We start from the raw sequence: 12,359 nt of genomic DNA on the forward strand, positions 1-12,359 counted from the left end.
CAGGTGGGGGGCTGGAAAGCCAGGCCCGCCTGGCAGAGGAAGGGCGGCCTCTTCCCGTAAACAGCTCCAGGGCCCTGGAGGAGTCTGCCGGCAGGGGGCGCTGTGGCCCCACGGCCTCAGACGAGCTCCAGGCCCAGAGTGAGGCTGCCTCCGGGACCCTGGGCCTGTGGCAGGCCTGGCTGGCTCCTGGGTGGCCCCGGGAAGATGAGGGCAGACACCCAGAGCCCACACCTTACCATCACCCCACCACACACATCCCTCACACGTATCACATGGTCACACATCCCACTTACACATGTACACACACACACACACACACACACTTAGGCCCCTCACCGTCCATCTCCCTGGCCAGGCCTGGACCTCCTCATCTGTCAGCAGCAGCCTGGCTTCCACCCCCATAAAAACAGCTGTGTGTGTAGGGGGTGCCCTGTTGGTGCTGTTTTAATTCCCTTCGGGTCACAGACTGGATGAAGGGTGGCAGTGGAAACTTGCTCCCTGCCCCGAGGGAGGAGGTGAGGGACTGCTAAGTAGCCTTGTCCTTGGCTCCTAGCCGTGCATGACTATCCAGCCCTCCGACCCCTCCCCAGGCTTTAAGCCAGGGGGGGCTTCTCCACAGGCCTATAACAGGAGGACAGGTCACGGACAGGCCACAGGGGGCTGGAATTACAAAGGAGTTAGCACCAACAACAGGAAGTGGGTCCTTCCTTCCTCAGGCAGCCTCAGACTGGCCAGGGGAGGAGGTTGAGGGGCCAGGCGAGGGCGCGCAGACAGTGCAAGCCTTTGTCCTTGGGCAGGTGTGGCCAGTGGGCATGCAGCTGAGGGGCAGGTGGCAGGCAGTAGGTGGCAGACCCCTCTGCTTTGGCAAGAGGCAGAATCCAGACACTTAAGGGAGAGAGAGCCTGCCTGCTGGAGGTCCTCCTTGCTCCTCCTGCAGGCACCATTGTGCCTCAAGGCCCCGGGGCCCCTCGACAGTGGCAGAGCAAAGCCCAGGCCAGCCCTTGCTTCCAGCAGTAGGAACATCGCACATCCGGGCCCTCTCCCGTCCGTCCTTCCGCTGCAGAGCTCCAAGGCAGGACCAGGGCCCTGGGAGGGAGCGTGGACTCCAAAATGGTGAAGGAGAGGATCCTGAGGGTGCACGGAGGTCCTCTGGGATGGGGAGAAGGACACCGGTGAGTCACTGAAGCAAGGGCAGGAGGCCACAGTTCCGAGGCGGCGAGCGCTACACGAAAGCCTCTGGGTTGGAGGAGCCATTCAGCTTGAGGAAAAGCTTGTCATCCTCCCTCTTCTGCTGTAGCTGCCTCTCCAGCTGGCGCCGGTAGCAGACGAGGTAGAGGGGGAGGCAGAACCCCAGCATGCTCAGGGCAAGCAGCCCCACATTCACCTGGAGAAGCAGAAATGAGAGCTGCCGTCACATGAGGCAGGGGGTCGGGCAGGAGCTGTGGTCTTTCCCCAACTCAGGTTTGGACGAGGGGAGGTCACAGGAGGGGAAAGGAAAAGCTGAAACTGGACGAAGGGCCCAGGGCCCGTGGCTCCACATTCCAGTATCAGGATTCCCAGCTGAGAAGCCCTCGGGGCCTGGGCCCTCCGCCTCTGATCTCCAGTTGTGAATATCCAGGGGTGGGGCCAGGAGTGGGGCACGCTCACAGTACCTGGTTAAAAATGCCAACCCTCAGCAGGAGGGCTACCCCAAAATCAGGTCCAGAAAGGATACTCTTCTTCTCCTACACAGCCACCGCTCACAGAGGGACCCTGAGTTCATCCTAACCGAAGTTCCAAACTGCCTCTCCTTGGGGCCCTGGAAGCTCCTGAGCAATGCCTCCCAGCTCTGAGTGGGCAGATGCCCATACCCCACTGCCCCACACCCTTCTTACCCATAGAGGGTCTCCTTGGAGGGGACCCATCATGGCCAGAAACAGGGGCTGCTGCAGGAGAGCGAAGAGTGCACTGACCAGCGACTGCAGTCCTGTGAGGCTGCCAAACTGGGTGGAGGGGTACCTGCCGGGAAGACAGGGGACCTGTCACCACAGGTGCCATTCTCAGGCTTTCCCAATGCTCCTCTGCCTCAACTTGGCCCCAGGTGTGCCTGCCTCGGATTAGTTTCTGCCAAGCAGTCCTGTGACTGTGAATTTCTCTTTCAGACCAGCGTGAGACCCCTGATTCTGGGGAGGACCCCACTCCACCCAAGCGTGCCCCAGGTCCATGGGTGTCTGGACGAGCTGAGTGGAAAGTGGTGCCAGCAGGACTCTGCAGCTTGGCAAACAGGCCCAGGGAGCAGGTTGGAGGCTGGCCCTGGCTCCGCTACGCCCTCATCCAGAGGAGCATTGTGTAATCACGGAAACTCGGCATCACACTCTTGGTGGACTCTCAGACTCTGCCAGGGCAGCAGCAACTTCCTCCTGGCATCGGGTGGAGCGGGGGACGACAGGCAGACCTGGAATGACCCCCGTGGGATGCGATGGGAGGGGAGAGAAAATCTCAGCGAAATGTCAAGCTTTGTGGCCCCGGAGGTGAGAAAGGGCTCCCAGCGAGGAACAGGCTAGTCTTTGGTCAGAGACACACAGGAGACGGTGTTTGAGTTCCTTTTTTTTTTTTTTTTTTTTTTTAAAGATTTTATTTTTAATTAATCTCTACACCCAATATGGGACTCAAACTCAGAACCTCAAGACCAAGAGTCACATCCTCTACTGACTGAGCCAGCCAGGCACCCCCATGGAGTTCCATTTTCGAGCCAAGCCCCAGCCCAAGGGGGAAAAACAACTGTGGTTCCTTCTGGATGTGTGGCCTCTCGGAAAAGGAGGCAGGTTTCATTTTAGCCAAAGCCCAAAAAGGCCAGGAGCAGAACCAGGCCCTTTGAGACTCTGGGTGAGAACAGTCTGACACATTATGGGCTCAGTTTTCCATGTCATTGCCCCTGTGGAAGGCCCTCTAGTTCTGGGCAGCCAGAGCCCTCCCCTGTCCTTCCCGTGAGCAACCAGGGGCAGTCCCGGGGCTCAGCTGAGCAGCCATCCCCGAGGCATAACGAGCTACACGGGAGCACTGACCCTGGCGGGGGAACTGACTTCGTGTTAGATGCCAAGGCTTGTGGGCACCCAACTGTCGGCCCGCTGACCCACCTCCCGTCAGGTGTGACCTTCCCTTGACACACCCAACAGAAGCCCTGGTACCCATCCCCTGGCACAAGAAGATGAGCCCAGAGGGCAGGCTGGCCCCCTCCAGGACCTCGGTCCCCCCACGAACCTCCCTCAGGTCATTCCCTTACTGTCGGCCCAGGCCACCCCCGGCAACCAGCACTTACACGGCGGCATACAGGCCCCCGACGGCAGAGTGGATGAATCCTCGCACAATCGTGTGCAGGATAAAGGAGAGGATCTGAGAGAGGGAGAGCAGAGTGTGAGCAGAGAAACGTGAGGGTCCCCACAGTCCTTGGGGTCCTGAGCAATGGCAGCACTGGCAACTGGTGTTGGCTCACACCAGCTCTCCACGGGCCAATGCCCGAGTTGTCAGGGATTTTGTGAGCCAGCTATGAGACAGTCACTACTAAAAATTAAATTCATAAAGACTTAGAATTAAACAAATATAAAAACAGAGGTAACGGATACTCAGAATTCACCATTTCTTAATTATTTTGCTATTATCTGTGCTCTGGGGGTTTCTACGTTTATAGTCTAGTACGGCGGGAGTACCGTATGATGGGATGTCATTGTGAATCTCTTTCCAACTGCACATTTGGAGACGTCATGTCGCTTGAAATCAGCCATGGTGAAAGCATTTACACCAAGGAAATTGGCAAACACTGAGTCAGGGCTCCTCCTGCCTCCACCCAGAGTCAGCAGTTATAGATGTACTGACACAGCACTAAATAGGAGGTCATTAATCATGATTTGATCTCCTGCCTTTGCTGACCTGAGGATGGTGCCCAGAGGTCTCTGTGTCTGGTCACTCAGGTCCTAACGGCTGATAGCTTTCCTTCTCCCTACCCGAAAGTTCAGCTTCTTAAAAAGGCCACTGCTGGCCGGCTTGGCAAGCGCCAAGAAGCATTTGTAGATAATTCCTGAGGAGCAAGAGAGCTCTGTCCATTTTGCCACAGCCGCTGGGACCCTTTATTCGCCCTTTGCACACGGCCCTGCCATCCTGCTTAGCAGCCAGGACCTGTTCCCAGGAATGTGGGCGGCAAAGGGGGCAGGGGCTGCTCTCTGCAGTGTTGCAAGAGGGCTGTGCCCAACTATGCTTGCTCACACATCCTTGTGCAGGTTCCCCCTTTCCACTTCAAGTATCTTGTTGCCTTTTCATAACTTTTCTTTCAACAAGAACTAAATAAAACAAAAAGCAGAAGACTGTCCCTAGTGAGCATTGCCCCTTCATTAGACAAGGTGGTCAAGGCAAGGATCTATCGACCAGCCTTGTAAGAGGGGACAGCCACCAGGAAGCTGGGAGGGCATCAGGAATACAAAGACACTCTCACTGGGAACTGGAACAAGCCTCCAGTGGTTTACTCTGGTCTCACACAGAATGTCGGCACATGCACATGATAGTACCCATGGGTGGTGCACAGCTGGGTGTTCAATGTACTTCAACACATGGCCAATTGCAAAAAGAGAGAGAGAGAGAGAGAGAGAGAGAGAGAGAGACTCTGGCTTTCCTTCTGGACCTGGCCCAAGATACTATCTGGACTTGAGCTAATCCATGTGGAAGCAATGCCATTATTCAGGTCCCTTCAAAGTTCATAAACTTGGGGATTTAAAAAATCGTCATAATAAAAATAAACAAACTTGGAGATTGGCACTAGAACACTTTCATGGACGTAAGGGTAGAGCTGGGCAGGTGACAAAATCTACTTTGCTTGCAATGTCTGCCAAAAGCCAGCTTTTAAAAGCATCAGAAATCTTGTGAAAAGGAATTAAACTTTTGAACCCTGATGCCCAGTGATCATCACAGTCTTTCCCAACTCTCTACAACACAGATACCCCGTAGGCATTCTTGTACCAGAGTAGATGGTCCCATCAATGCCACAGATTAGCCAGACCTCTTTGGACCTCAGGTTTCAACTGTGTGAGCAAAAGCAAAACAAGGAGCCATACAACTACCCCACATAGTTCTGGGGGACGGTATGGTGGTGGTATTCACGGCATGCAAGATGCTCAAAAGGCCATGAAGAAGGATATGCCTTCATAGAGAAGAGTCTTCTGTGAAAGGCAATCCCAGTTTCATTTAGAGCTCACCCCCTGCATTAAGCACAGAACCTGGCAAGTAAGAAGCCCTTGGTAAATAACAGTGGGCTGGTTGATTGTTGGTTGCAATAAATGAATGAAAAGTCACCATGGTCTTTGCTGATGGCTTCCATGACACATCGCGTCCCTTCTAGTCTCACTGTCCCACATCCCACCCGACCTCTTCTTCTCCCCGTACCCACCTGCAGAGGCAGGTTGGGAATGAGACAGGTCACCCCAAAGCCCACAAGCAGCACATTTGTGAAGGCGAAGGCCCGCATGGCATTGGTGACTTTCTGGATCTGCCGGTCTCGCTTCTTCTTCTTCTCGCCCCTGTGGAGACAGAGCACACAGCGGAGCTGGGAGCTCCCTGAAGGAGGATGGGCTCTCCCAGGAAGTCACAGCTTGCAGACGATGCGAGACTCGGAGACCACCCGAGCACATCTGAGGGACTGTCAGGGCGAGACCACCCCTAGGGATGCCCCCATTGCGCCCTCTGGACTGAGTGCTGGGTGTGAACCGCAGTGGAGAGGTTGGATGCAAGGTCATTAACACGCTGCGCTGCCTCAGTGAAGACTGACGGGGAGGCAAGCAGCAGAGCACACCCAAGTCAGGATGTGGTGAAGCCCCGCTTCACCGTGGACTCCAACTTCACCCAGATCCTGCAGGGAGCTGATGATAAGCCAGATAATAAGTCAAACGAGGGAGGGAGTGGATTTCCCCTTTGGGGGCAGGAAGGGGTGAAGGAGAAACAAATATGCAGTAGATGGAACCAGATGGCTTTAGGACCTGACCTAGATAACGGAGCATTCTCTGTAGTTATTTCCTTGTGGATTCACTATTAGGGATCCCAGTCCCACTGCCCACACAGATAACCCACAGACAACTGTAGGCCATGCAACAACGAATGCCAAGTGCTGGAGACCCGGGGAGTCCCAGACCCACCACTTCCTCACTATGTGACCCCCCAGGCGAGCTACTCAAAGTCCTAACTTCAGTTCCCGCATTTGAAAAGTGGGTTCAACACTAGTACGCGCCTCATCCCGGTGCCGGAGGCTTGACTGAGATACTGTGCATCAAGTGTTTGGCATGGGGCCCAGAGCAATAAACAGTGGCTTATTATATTAAGGTGGAGTCATGAAGACAGCATTTAACTCACCCTCTGATCTTGGAGCCCAACCTTTACGAACGCGGGGCTCCAGTACCTTGTTTCATGCTGACAATTATGAACAGATCTAGCAGTTCTGCGGTTATAGCAGCCTACTACTCCCACCGAGTGGAGTGAGCCTCGCAGGCAAGCAGGACTTTACCACGGTTTACCACCGTGCTATTCCTGAGTGGGTCCTTGGACACCCAGTGTCTGCACACAGACCTTCCTCCGGTTTCTCCCGTTCTTCCATCAGGCCCAGTGCTTTTCCAAACTTTCGGGTACCAAAGGATCTCCATAACGAAGTGATACACTCAAATCTGTGCTGAGCTAAGTGAGAGAGTGTCGGAAAGCCCTTACGAATAGCTTTGGGCACGACCCCCTCTTGCGTCTCCTGCTGACTTCAAAACCTAGGCCACCCACCCGGTTCCTGCCTAGCAGCTGACTCTGGGGCCAGGAGCTAGGGGACAGGCCCTGTCTACGCACTGGTTGGCGTCTTTCTCCTCAGGTTCCTCAGAGGCATCTTCACACTCCTTCAGCCTCCAGTCCATGATGTAGCCAATGACAGGGGCTGTCAGCAGGCAAAGCAGCTGGAGCACACCGAAGATGGAGGTGTAGAGGCCAACTGGGGAGGAAAATGGGCTGCGTCGTGGGGGGCCCCTAGCAGAAGCCTGAGGCAGGTGCTGGGAGAGCCTGAGACCCCATAGGCCCTTCCGGGGTCTTCGACAGACCACCCCCCCACCACCCCTCACCGTGGGCCTTGAGGGGAGCCCAGAGACTTTGAACTCCAAAATCAAAGGTGGAGCAAGGGGCAGGCACCCTATTCTCTTCTCCAAATCGTCTGCTTATTTCCAAGAAACAGCTAATGAAATCCAGTATGTCACAATGACATCCCCCAGAAGCTCCAGGAAGCGTCTATGACTCGGGAACCACAAAATTACCAATGCCTGGGACTGAGGCTTTGTGTACGACTAGTCATTAGTTTTCTGCCTCTAGAAATATACCAGGAAGGCACCACTCACAGGGGCTCTGACGTAAGGGCTCCAGTCTTCAAAGAGCCTTAAAATTATGATGAGATTTTTTTTCGGGCAAATAGAAGCTGAGGGTTGACTGCCCCTCCCCCACCCACAGTTCTGGCCAAGAAGGATGTTTCTTGGTCAGAGACTGGCTGGAGGGGATGTTGCAGTGTTCTTCGAAAATCCCCCTGGCTTACCGGTAGCCATCACTGCATCAGGAAAGCAAAAGTAAAAAAGCAGAAAGGAGAGAGGTTAGCGGCAAAGATCTCAATGGTTATTATGGGGAGATGGGGCGTGGTAGCAGGCCAGCTCTGGGCCCAGCACACACATGCCATTTCCCACCAAGACCAGACTCTTAGAGCATCCAGGGGACGCCCAGCTTGAGTCAGGCTTCTGGGAGTGCAGGCGGGTGAGGCCCAGCACGGGCATCTGTTGATGGTTTCCGGTCTGCTGTGGCCTCAGTCACGTGCAGCCGGGGCCTCGTCACAGGCAGGCTGGTGAATCAGGCCTGCGGTGCTTGCCGAGGACCAGGAGGGGGAAGTGGCGTGGGTGCCAAAGACCCGGCCAACCAGGGCCCCACATGTACACTGCCCTGTCATACTCTGTCACACCTCCTAGGTCAAAGAATCCGTCCCCACCCCCAGCCAAACACTGACACCATGGGTCTCCCTCCGACAGCCAGAGCTGGTCCCTTCTATTCCACCAGCTCCCTGAGCCTGAGGCAGCCCCTCTGGGGACAGCCGGGGCTGTGGGGGTCGGGAACAACAGCTCACAGGAGCAGAGTGGGGAAAACCGGTGCCCCGTCAGCTGCAGATTGGATTTCCTGGCCCAACTTCCTCTACTTCTCAAAGCTGACTGTTTGAATGTGGGAAACAGTTGGGAAAAAAAAATCCTCTTGAGCAGCAAAAGATTTCTTAGAGAACTGGAGTGAAAGTCCACGACTCAGCAGCAGGGAGATTTGCCTTCTAAGAGCCAGTGGGCCCTCACTTCACTTCTTGGGGCCTGAGTTTATAACAGAGGGTGTTTAGACACGATAGATCAGCTTTCCCCAGAGTGCGGTCCACAGATTTTAATGAGCGTTATACCATAACAGTGTTCCTGTGGTGGAAGTTTGGGGAAAAATCATTGGACAAAACAAAATTAAATAGGTTATGTTTTCCTATAGGGCTCTCTTAGGGCCTTCACTGTGTCAGCGTCCATTATGAAATTTTGCAAGGGCACATGGTAACTTCACCACAGGACATCCATTTTCACAGTGGAACCAGTGTTGTCCAGGTCCCTTTGTCATCTTTCCCTTTTGTTAAAGCTGTTTTTTTTGTTTATTTTTGAGAGAGAGAGAGACAGAGACAGAGGCAGAGTGTGAGCAGGGAAGGGGCAGAGAGGGAGACAACAGAATCCAAAGCAGGCTCCAGGCTCTGAGCTGTCAGCACAGAGCCCGACACGGGGCTCGAACTCATGAACTGTGAGATCATGACCTGAGCCGAAGTCGGATGCTCAACCGACTGAGCCACCCAGGCACCCCTCTCTTTTTTTAAGTTTATTTATTTATTTTAAGAGAGAGAGAGGGAGAGCGCAAGAGTGCACATGTGCATGGGGTAGGGGAAGAGAGAGACAGGAAGGAGAGAGAATTCCAGGCAGGCTGCTCACTGACTCATCCCCTTTAAAAACTGTATTTCAGGGGCACCTGGGTGGCTCAGTCAGTTGAGCGTCCGACTCCTGTTTGTGGCTCAGCTCATAATCCCACGGTCGTGGGATGGACCCCCTCATCGGGAGATGGGTGTGCAGCCTGCTTATGATTCTCTCTCCCTCTCCCTCTGCCCTTCCCCCATTTGTGCGAATGAGCTCTCAAAAAATTTAAAAAAATAAAAATAAAACACACCAAAAAACCTATATTTGATTCCTTGTAACCCCTAGTGTAACTACCCCTAGGGAAAACCAACTAAACCAACAAACAGTTGCACACCAGTGAGAATGCCAATAAAAAGGATTTACCGACTGTGTTTGTCCAGCTTAGGGATGACTAAAGCTGACTCAGCTCAGGCCCTGAGGAAGTACTGATTTTCTTTGTAGAATCAAAACCTCTAATCAGCTGAAGACCTTCTGTGCTGTTTTAGAAAAGTGGTGTGTGCGTTATCAGCTCTGTTTACCGAACTTGACAAGCCTCGACTGGATCACACGCACAAGGAAGCCGCCGCCCAGCCTTGCCTCCCAGTTCTGGGTACAGACCCTGAGTACCCAGCGGTGTGGGCCACCCCTGCCCCTTCGCACAGAGCCTCTCCACGGCCGTGCCTGCGGTTTCCCAGGGCAGGGAGACCCTTGGCAACGGGGCTGACTGCCTGTCTTTCAACAAGCTCTCAGGTGGAGTACTCCGTTCCCCACAGTGTTTTCATTCACAAACAGGCTTGCCAATGGCCCCGAGGCAATGAAAAACATACGCCCCACACCCTGAACACATGTAATTATTTTAGTCCCCCTCCCCCGCCTCTAAACCGGGAAATTCTAATGGCAACGGGAGAGAACAGTGGGGGCCGGCTGGGGTGAAATGGCTCTCATCAGCAGTGAATCCTTCGGAGCCTGCCATTTTCCAGACTAGTATCTTCCCGGCGGTGGGCTTAACCTCAGGCGGGTAGGAATGAGCACGGATCGCGGGGTGCCCTCTTGTGGGGAAGTGCATCGAGGTCGGGGGGGGCCACCTACCTACATCCTGGTCACCGCTGACCAGGAACTTGAGGATATTGTTCATGGCGCCCATGTAGAAGATGAGCCGTAGCTGTGTGATGCACATGGTGACCAGGCTGAGCAGCAGGATGGGGCTGAACACGCTGTGCATGAAGGAGGGGGCCGCTGCGGGGAGAAGACCAGGGGTGCTCAGGAGAACCGACGCCCCTACCCGCCCCGCCCCCGGCCCACAGCCTACCCACCGTCCAGGGGAAGCCTGATTTGCTGACCAGATCACCCTATGCTGGATGCAGGGATGGGCCCGGGGGAGGTTAAATGTGTGGGTGCTGGACTTGGGTCACCCAGGTGTGTGAAGTGAGTTGGAAGAATCCCTTCCCCATTCTGGGCCTCAGTGTGCTCATCTGTCAGCCCGGGTGCAGGGTGCCGCCTGCCCTCTGGGGATCAAGTGGGAATTAAGTGAGATGGCACCCACGAAGCCCTCAGTTGCTGCTGGCCCCGGCGAAGGGGTTTCCGGGATGGGTTGGCCGCCTCCTCCCCGCCGCCGAGGTGCGGGTTTGGGTGCAGACAGCCCCGCCGACGTCCTAGGCAGGCCCTGAAGGTGAGGTCACGAGGCGGGTACCTGCGGTGTCTGGCTGGCACTTCACCTCCAGGTCGATGGTGGACAGGCACAGCTTATGGCCCTCCTGCAGTGCCGCTTGCTCCTTGCTGCTCCTCATGGAGCTGCCCACGCTGAGGCGGCGCCCCACCGTGGTCACCTGCTTGTAGAACTGCTTCCCTGTGATCTTGTGGTCAAAGCCCAGCCAGCTGAACTTGATCTTCACCCTGGAGGCCACAGGAGAGTGTCCATCGGTGCTGCCCGGGACCCTGGCCAGGGCGGGGGTGGGGCGGACGGCACATCCACTTACGAGTAGTCCATGTCCTCCGGCCCTGGGAAAGGCTCCAGGGGCCAGTTCAAGAAGCAGTTGAGGAAAACCAATCCGGAGCAGCCGGCCCAGACCACGAGGATGATGATGAAGGAGGCACCAAAGTCGTAGATGACCTGACAGGCACAATGGGGTAGGCGCAGGGCCAGGGGGCAGAGTTAGCAGAGGGAAGCCACGGCAGGTGGCGGGCAGGGGGCATCTGTCAGCCCTGCTCTTCCTGCGCTGAGCTGCGTAAGGAGGCACGGCCCCGCCAGCCTGGGTATCTGGTCGTCAGAGGCCCCGCATCCCAGCAATCCCAGCTTGCCCTGGCACGTCGTTAACCCCCTGTGCCTCCAACTTGGACCACACGTCACCTCCCTGGAGAGGCCTTCCCTGACTGCTTCCGTCACTGTCACCTCACAAGTTCACAGTGAACAGCCCTGGCTGAGATTACTGACTTCTTGATTACTTTCCTAGTCTGTTACTAGTCCAGCTCCTTGAGAACGGGAACCTGCTAGCCTTGTTCACGGATGTGCCTTGAAGGGTGCACGTGGCAGGTGCCCCAAGACACCCAACGAGCAGATGGATGTCTCACTTTGCTCCTGTCTGAAATGGGCATAGCACTGTCCTGTAGCCTCAAGGAGCTGCAGATGTGATCCCCAGAGTGCTCAGTACAGGGCCTGGCAGGTGGGAAGCCTGCTGAGCAAGCACATTAGCCGTTGTTGTCACTGTTACCATTTATTTCCAGCACAAGAGTTGCCAGAATCCTGGCAGACAGCTGCCCAGCTCCCCAGGGAGGGGACCAGTGGTTAGACAGCAAGAAGAGGTAGAGGAGGAACTTGCAGACTTCTCCACACTCCGGAAGGGTGAGAACGCCTAGGAGGCCACAGCATGGCTCGCTCCACACCCTCCAGGTACCTTGATTCCCCGGTGGCCAGCCCGCGTCTACGACTCCTCCTCCTTATCCATGGCCTCCCCGCCATGTATCGCAGGAAAGGGGTTTTGATTTGGTGCTGAGACCACAGGTGGGACAAGCCCCTTTCGAAGACTTGGCAGGGGCAACAGTATTTGGAGCGGGTGCCGGGGCTGACAGACTGTGAGGTGTTTGCTTCCTCCTGACCCTGTGTGACTTCCATGGGCTCAGAATCCTGCCTGGGAGGGAAACAGCTGAACCAACTTAGCCAAGAGCAGCGCTCTGGCTAATGAGGAGTAACAGCCCAACAACAACAGACCTGGGGGTGGGGTGACCTGGGACAAACCCACCCATCCCTCTTCTCTACCCCAGCCCAGAAATGCAAAGGCGGCCTGCGGTAACACCCTGTGTGATATGCTTGAATTTTCCGTCTCCCATGGCTCAGTGGTTTTCTTTTCTTACTCTTGTGGTGGCCAGGTGCATCCTCCCAGG

At 55.4% G+C, this 12,359-nt stretch overlaps 1 protein-coding gene across 5 annotated transcripts in view; it reads right to left on the bottom strand.

The window, feature by feature from the left end:
- Nucleotides 1-561: 561 nt before the first annotated feature.
- Nucleotides 562-12,359, bottom strand: part of SLC43A2 (solute carrier family 43 member 2) — a 37,884-nt gene continuing 26,086 nt past the window's right edge. For all 5 annotated transcript variants that reach the window (XM_049636744.1, XM_049636740.1, XM_049636742.1 and 2 more), the window contains 8 exons: nt 10,958-11,091; nt 10,672-10,874; nt 10,071-10,217; nt 6,844-6,982; nt 5,414-5,543; nt 3,299-3,372; nt 1,875-1,998; nt 562-1,384 (listed from right to left, as the gene is read on the bottom strand). In XM_049636744.1, coding sequence (XP_049492701.1) covers nt 1,223-1,384; nt 1,875-1,998; nt 3,299-3,372; nt 5,414-5,543; nt 6,844-6,982; nt 10,071-10,217; nt 10,672-10,874; nt 10,958-11,091 — 1,113 coding nt within the window. In that variant the 3' untranslated portion in view covers nt 562-1,222. The remainder of the gene's footprint in view (nt 1,385-1,874; nt 1,999-3,298; nt 3,373-5,413; nt 5,544-6,843; nt 6,983-10,070; nt 10,218-10,671; nt 10,875-10,957; nt 11,092-12,359) is intronic.

The sequence above is a fragment of the Panthera uncia genome, chromosome E1, assembly GCF_023721935.1.
Source record: "Panthera uncia isolate 11264 chromosome E1, Puncia_PCG_1.0, whole genome shotgun sequence".
Lineage (NCBI taxonomy): Eukaryota > Metazoa > Chordata > Mammalia > Carnivora > Felidae > Panthera > Panthera uncia.